The 7,951-nt window shown below is 48.0% G+C and overlaps 1 protein-coding gene across 1 annotated transcript; it reads right to left on the reverse strand.

The window, feature by feature from the left end:
* Positions 1-4,576: 4,576 nt before the first annotated feature.
* DEFB4B (defensin beta 4B) lies at positions 4,577-7,292 on the reverse strand. The gene is made up of 2 exons (XM_078348311.1): positions 7,162-7,292; positions 4,577-4,812 (listed from the first exon to the last, which is right to left on the reverse strand). The coding sequence occupies exons 1-2, from the start codon at positions 7,217-7,219 to the stop codon at positions 4,676-4,678; spliced, it is 195 nt and encodes a 64-aa protein (XP_078204437.1). The 5' UTR covers positions 7,220-7,292; the 3' UTR covers positions 4,577-4,675.
* Between the last annotated feature and the right edge of the window lie 659 nt (positions 7,293-7,951).

Consider the following 7,951-nt stretch of genomic DNA (forward strand, 5'->3'; position numbering starts at 1 on the left):
AGTCAGTAGGCCAGGTCCACACCTGTAACCCCAACCTTTTGGAATGCCAAGGCAGGCAAATCACTTGAGGTCAGGAATTCAAGACCGGGATGGTCAACATGGTGAAACTCTATCACTACTAAAAACACACAAACAATTAACTGGTTGTGGTGGAGGGTGCCTGTAATCCAAGCTACTCAGAAGGCTGAGGCAGGAGAACAGCTTGAATCTGGGAGGCAGAAGTTGCAGTGAGTACAGATGATGCCACTGCATTACAGCAGAGATGATGCCAATGCACTACAGCAGGGATCACAGCACTGCACTACAGCAGGGATCACACCACTGCACTACAGCAGAGATCACAGCACTGCACTACAGCAGGGATCACAGCACTGCACTACAGCAGAGATCACACCACTGCACTACAGAAGAGATCACACCACTGCACTACAGCAGGGATCACACCACTGCACTACAGCAGAGATCACAGCACTGCACTACAGCAGGGATCACACCACTGCACTACAGCAGGGATCACACCACTGCACTACAGCAGAGATCACAGCACTGCACTACAGCAGAGATCACAGCACTGCACTACAGCAGGGATCACACCACTGCACTACAGCAGGGATCACACCACTGCACTACAGCAGAGATCACAGCACTGCACTACAGCAGGGATCACAGCACTGCACTACAGCAGGGATCACACCACTGCACTACAGCAGAGATCACACCACTGCACTACAGCAGGGATCACACCACTGCACTACAGCAGAGATCACACCACTGCACTACAGCAGGGATCACACCACTGCACTACAGCAGAGATCACACCACTGCACTACAGCAGAGATCACACCACTGCACTACAGCAGGGATCACACCACTGCACTACAGCAGGGATCACAGCACTGCACTACAGCAGGGATCACAGCACTGCACTACAGCAGGGATCACAGCACTGCACTACAGCAGGGATCACACCACTGCACTACAGCAGGGATCACACCACTGCGCTACAGCAGGGATCACACCACTGCACTACAGCAGAGATCACACCACTGCACTACAGCGGGGATCACACCACTGCACTACAGCGGGGATCACACCACTGCACTACAGCAGAGATCACACCACTGCACTACAGCAGAGATCACACCACTGCACTACAGCAGGGATCACAGCACTGCACTACAGCAGGGATCACACCACTGCACTACAGCAGGGATCACAGCACTGCACTACAGCAGAGATCACAGCACTGCACTACAGCAGGGATCACACCACTGCACTACAGCAGGGATCACACCACTGCACTACAGCAGGGATCACACCACTGCACTACAGCAGAGATCACAGCACTGCACTACAGCAGGGATCACACCACTGCACTACAGCAGAGATCACAGCACTGCACTACAGCAGGGATCACACCACTGCACTACAGCAGGGATCACAGCACTGCACTACAGCAGAGATCACAGCACTGCACTACAGCAGGGATCACACCACTGCACTACAGCAGGGATCACACCACTGCACTACAGCAGAGATCACAGCACTGCACTACAGCAGGGATCACAGCACTGCACTACAGCAGGGATCACACCACTGCACTACAGCAGAGATCACAGCACTGCACTACAGCAGGGATCACACCGCTGCACTACAGCAGGGATCACACCGCTGCACTACAGCAGGGATCACAGCGCTGCACTACAGCAGGGATCACACCACTTCACTGCAGCAGAGATCACAGCACTGCACTACAGCAGGGATCACAGCACTGCATTACAGCAGGGATCACACCACTTCACTGCAGCAGAGATCACAGCACTGCACTACAGCAGGGATCACACCACTGCACTACAGCAGGGATCACACCACTGCACTACAGCAGAGATCACAGCACTGCACTATGGCTGTTGTTTAATGATGACAGAATGAGACTCCATCTCAAAAAAAAAATACAAGTCAGTGGAAAATTGTTAGGTTGAAGTGCAGGCATATAAAATAATGGAAAATACAAACAACACGTAAACATATAGGTGAAGACACAGTGAAAGGTGCTTTGTGTGTGTGTGTGTGTGTGTGTTTGTATTGAATATATATGCAATACGCATTGTGTGTGTGTATGTACATATATGTAAATACACGGTTGGTGCAAAAGTAATTGTGGCTTTTGCCATTAGCTTTAAAGGAAAAACCCACAATTACTGTGTACCAACTCTAGCTACAATTCTATTCCCAGGAAGAGAAAGGAAAGAGAGACAGCAGCAATAACTGAAGAACTAATGGCTGAAAATCTGTTCAAACCAATGAAATTATTCCACATATCCAAAAAGTTCTGGAAAACACAAAGAGGATGTGTGCAAAGTAAACCTGTCTAGACTAGTCACATACGAACCCTGCCCTTTGCAGTTTCCTCATCTGCTTTCAATATAGTTGAAACAAGATCAGGTGCCACATTCATAACCAGGTGAATTCAATAATGAATTAGATGCAGTGTTGAATATTTTTTCTTATGATTCTTCAGGCACATGAAATGGGAACAGTTTTATTCTGTTATGTCATGAACTCACAGGTCCAGAGATTTAGATTATGACATACAAGTTCTCTTGGTTGGAATGGATTCAGCAAATTTTCTAAACTTCTGGAATTATTCTGTTTTTTTCCACATCCAAATTAAACAGCTGCGGCTCCCATTCCTTATGGGTATAGACGGTCGAATGTTTCTCAGAACTCCCATTGGTGCTTATGCTCCTAATGTCTTGTGCAAATTCCTACTTCTGGCTTCTGTGTGACATTCTGTGGCCACCTCTACTTCACTCCTGCAACTAACTTCCCATTTTCTTTGTAGCTTTGCACTATGAATGACTGAGGCTTTCCCCCATTTCTAGGATTTTACAAATACGAAGCCACTGATTGAGACACAGTTTTGAAAATGCATGAGGATAATGATGACTAGTTACTGCACAGAACTGTTAAAAATGAAATTAGAAATCAGAGGGCATTCTAGCTAAAGTGCATTCTTGGTAATAATCTCTACCTGTTTCTTCTGGAACCCAGAACTCCTTTTCTTGTTGTTAATCTCTGAGATCCAAGAAACCTTTAGCTCTCATTCCAAGTGAAAAACTAAAAAGGCATTTGATTTTTAGAAATGTAGAATGATTTAGCTCTTACTGGACTTTATCTCTATCTTACAGATGCAGTCAGGTGACCTATCTTTCAGTGCTGTTTCCCTTAGAACATAGGAATGAATGTCACTGTTATGGTGACTTTTTAATTTTTTTGAGTGAAGCTTCATGTCTTTCATGCAATCAAATGATATATTCCTCTAGGAACTAGGAAATCAACTAATTTATCCCAAATAAAAACGTGTACGTGTTGAATAGGCAATGACTACATAAAGGCAGGGTCTGACTGTCCTGGGCTCAAGGTTAGGTGAGTCAGACTGAGTTGGATTAGACCCTATCTTGATTTAAATTTTGGATATTTTGTTGATTATGGTGACTTTTCAATGAATATTATTATTCTTAAAATTACTGCTTTCTGAAATCATCTCTCTTAAGAATGGAATATCTTGGCGCTTACATTGTGTACCTGAGGCCAGTGCCACCCTCGCTTCATCCTAGTCCTGGCTCTGTCATCAAGTCTAGATAAAATCTGTATCCAGATAAAAATGCATTTACTCTAATGAGGTCTGATTACTTTTTTCAATCTTGAGACTAGGAAAAACAATGGAGTATTTTACAACTGAGTTTCATTTTCGCAGAGGTAGATGAAAAGCACATTTAGTGCAGAGTTAATGTGAAGAGCTAGAAAGCTGCTTATACATGTAGGATACACCCACAGAATTCATGATTTAAGGACCAAACCCTGCCAAGGAGAGAGAGCAGGGACCGGGAGTGATCTTAATACTTCCCTTAGAGTCGATGCTGTCTTTTTTCTCGAGGTTTGCTCCGCTCTCCGTGTGTCCCATGCTACGTTGTCCTCATTTAACGGTGCTCTCAAAAAGGACTTGTTTCTAACAGGATTTACGTGGATCCTATTATGTTTGTGTGTAAGGAAACCTTTGTACAACTCCATTTTGCCATCCAAATTATGTAATGAATAAGACAAATTCCACACTAGTAAAAATTTCATAGCTAAATGGAGAATTAAAAACTCATGCATCTCTGTAGGAAGCATAATTGCATAAGAAACATAAGCCAGAAGAAGGGAGCGCTTGTGGAGAACAGAGGGCTGGGCATCCCCTCCCTTGGCAGATCTGCCAAGATTCCCTGAGGGAAGTGGTCTTTGAATTGGGCTTGCTTTTTTAGGGAAGGTGAGGGTAGGTGAGGGCATGCAAGGGGAGGATGCAGGAGGAGGGAAGCACCCGTTCTAGAAAAGTGCTGGGAGCAACTGGGGGAGGTCAGGGGACACATTGGACAGATGATGGTCACCCTGGAAAGCACTCCAAGCGCCACCGTGGTGTCCCTGATCACTGCACTGGTCTGCAGAGCAGAGAAGGACATTCCCGGCACATCAGACAGTGGCCTGCCCAAACCAACACCACGAACTTGCTGCAGTTACCAGCATCCAGACTCTGTGTCTTTGAGCACTAGTTTAATTTGGTTTACATGTCACACGTCTCTGCTGAGGGAGCCCTTTCTGAAGCCACATCAGCCACAGAAGCTTCTCGACCTCCTCATTTCTTCTTGCAGCACTTTGTTCCAGGGAGACCACAGGTGCCGACTTGTTTAAATTTTTTAGGGCAAAACGCCGGATGGCATATGGCACCACTCCTTATGCAGCTAACGGGATTATTTATATCACCAAAAACACCTAACAGGGAAAAAAACACAGAAAAAGCAAACAGCACGTTAGAATTCAAAACCCATGTTGCAAAGCCACAAACCCTGTGTCAGGGTCGCCTTGAGTAAACCAGCAGGGGGCGTCTTTCCCAAGCCTGGGCTGTTCCATCATGATAATGAGACGTGAGCCAGTCACTGGGATCTAAGTTTCTGACATGGAGACAGGCACTGCTGTGCTTTGGGGGATGCTTATTTTTGTAGAACCTGAATGTGAAAGACTCTGATCTCTCCTGAGTGACGGGGGCATCCAGGTGGGGTCAGGCAGGACCTCATGGAGGATGTCTTGTGAATTCCAGCTCCACCACGAGAAGATAACCTCAAAGCCACCCTACCTCCATTTTAACATACAGGCCAGTAACCTTTGCTTCCAAATCATTTAGTCTGTTAAGTATCAGACCTGAGATGGAATCAAAACATGCATCTCGCTGGGCTGGAATTTTCAAATATGAACTTAACATGGAGTAACTTACAGTTGAAAACCACAATTCACTGTAGTAATAGCTTTTGTTATGGCTTGTTTCTTACATCTAAGTCCTGGTTCCAGTGTCACCCTTCTTTTTTTATCCTTCCCTCCCTCCCTCCCTCCCTCCTTCCTTCCCTCCCTCCTTCCCTCCCTTCCTCCCTTCTTTCCTCCTTCCTTCCCTCCCTCCTTCTCTCCCTCCCTCCCTCATTCCTTCCCTCCCTCCCTCCTTCTTTCCCTCCCTCCCTTCTTTCCTCTCTCCCTCCCTCTTTCCTTCCCTCCCTTCCTCTTTCCCTCCCTGCCTTCATTCCTCCCTCCCTCCCTCTATCCCTCCCTCTTTCCCTCCCTCACTCGTTCCTTCCCTCTCCCTCCCTTCTTCTCTCCCTCTCTCCTTCCTTCCCTCCCTCTCTCCTTCCCTTCCTCCTTCCCTCCCTCCCTCCCTCTCTCCTTCCCTCCTTCCCTCCCTCCTTCTCTCCCTCCCTCTCTCCCTCGCTCCCTCCCTTCCTTCCTTCCGTTGTTCCTGGTACTGTGCTACGTGTTGGAAAATATTGAGGTCTCTGGCGCCTCTCAGAGCCCCATAGTTCTCTTGTAATTCAGCACCCCTAAACAAAATAGATAAAATGAGGCTTTGGAAACATAATATCTCATCAGTTACTTTAGGTTTTGGTCTCAAATTTTCTTTCTCCTTCTCTCCATCATTCCCTTCCACTCTCCCTCTTTTACCCTTTCATGCTTTCTATTTTATTTCCATAATATCAAGGAGAAAATGAAGGTTCGGCTTCCAGGTTTCAAAGTTGCTTTCAATGGGCTGTCCCTGTCCTGTGAAGCTGCAGTGGCCTCGTGGGAGGGAAGCGATCTCAGGGCCTCCATTCAGAACAGACCCAGGGGCAGAGTGTGTGTAGCAGCAGTTCCCAGAGGATGGGCGGGGCCTTCAGAGTCTCTGGAGTTCTCCAGGTTGCAGTGTCTACCCTTGAAGTGTAAACCCTTAGAAAGTGACATTCTGTCCTCCTTTCTTTAGATAAAATAACATTTCTGATTTTGTTTTTAAAAAGTCACCTAACGGGTTTCAACCACAGTCTTAGCAGTCACAGCGTGGAAAGCAGTGAGGGGATGAGTTAAAAAAGCTACTGGGCCCCTTCATATCAGCCTAAAAGAGAGATTGGGGTGTCCAGTGGGTTCTCAAGCTCCTTCTTTATTGAACCAATGCTTGGTTCGATTAAACAAGGCATGTGGTCTACTCAGCCTAAAGGTGTGTGTAGAAGAAAGAGAAAGACAAGCTCTGGGGGAGAGAGGGAGAGAGAGAAACAGAAAGAGACAGGAGGAGGGAGAGAGGGAAGGAGAGGAGCAGGACAGAGAGATATAGGGAGAGAGAGAATGAGGAGGGGAAGAGAGAGGGGGAAAGAGCAAGGATCAGGAGAAGGAGAGCGGAAGACAGACAAAGATAGGTGAGAGAGATACAGAACTGATAGAGACAGTGAGGGGCAGGAGAGAGAGAGGGAGGGAGAGAGGGAGAGGCAGGAAATAGAGAGAGGGAGGGAGGGAGAGAGAGACAGGAGAGGGAGATAGACAAGATAGAGGGAGAGAGCTAGGGGCAGGAGGGAAAGAGCAAGGGGCAGGAGGGAGAGAAAGGAGAGACAGAGGAGGGAGGGAGAGAGAGAGGCAGGCCAGAGAGAGGCAGGAGAGAAACAGTGAGGGGCAGGAGAGAGAGATGGAGGGAGAGAGACAGAAGAGACAGAGGAGAGAGAGGAGGTAGAAAGCGAGAAACAGAGGCAGGGTTAGGGGAAATTAGGAGGCAGACACAGACAGCCTCTGCCCCATTCTTTCATTTGTCCAACCTCCTATTTCCCTGGGCCATCTCACCTGGAAGAGGCATCAGGAATACGAAGAGGAACGAGAGGAGAAGGTACAGGACCCTCATGGCTGACGGCTGGGAGCTTCACCGGGAGCTGAGGCTGGGAAGGGCACTTGGGAGCTGCATAGGAGCTGAGTCTGGGAAGGGCACTGAGCCTTCCACCTTATAAAGGTCCTGGCCTCTGGTCACCAGGTAGAATTCAGACCTGGTACTGGCTGCAATGCTCATTGCAAAGAGTAGAATTCAGCCACCCATGTGGTGAGTCACAGAATGGTCCTCAGTGCACACTCAGGAGATTCTATGCAAATTTGGACTCGGGAAACCCCAGATAATCCCCTTCTCCTGCTCTTGGGACCAGAAAATCCCTCATGTCTTGCATCATTTAAAACCTGGTGTGTGGCTGGAGTGACGGGCTGGGCCTGTCTCACAGAGAAAGAAACTCAAACTCTGGGCCTGTGGCGTGGAGCTCACCTGCCACCCGCTCTGTGGGTCGTCCTGTTTTTCCTATCTGGGGACGGTCTCAGGCCAAGATGGGAGCTGGTTCCATCTAATTCCATCCATTGCTGGGCCATTCAGCTCCTAGAGATGAAGCAGGGCTGGCTGAAACCCAGGGACCCTGGAGGGGCTCACAGCTCTGGCAGCACCAGCAGCGTGGTGGGCCCAGTCCTCCCAGGAGGTCCGAGCTGGTGAAATTCATGTGAAAGTCCCCTGAAACACCCCATCATCCCCACGGGACAGAGATGAGACAGGTGGGTGCCTGTTTCCTTCCTCTGAGAAGGAGAATGGGAGCATGTGATT

This window comes from Callithrix jacchus, chromosome 13, assembly GCF_049354715.1.
Source record: "Callithrix jacchus isolate 240 chromosome 13, calJac240_pri, whole genome shotgun sequence".
Lineage (NCBI taxonomy): Eukaryota > Metazoa > Chordata > Mammalia > Primates > Cebidae > Callithrix > Callithrix jacchus.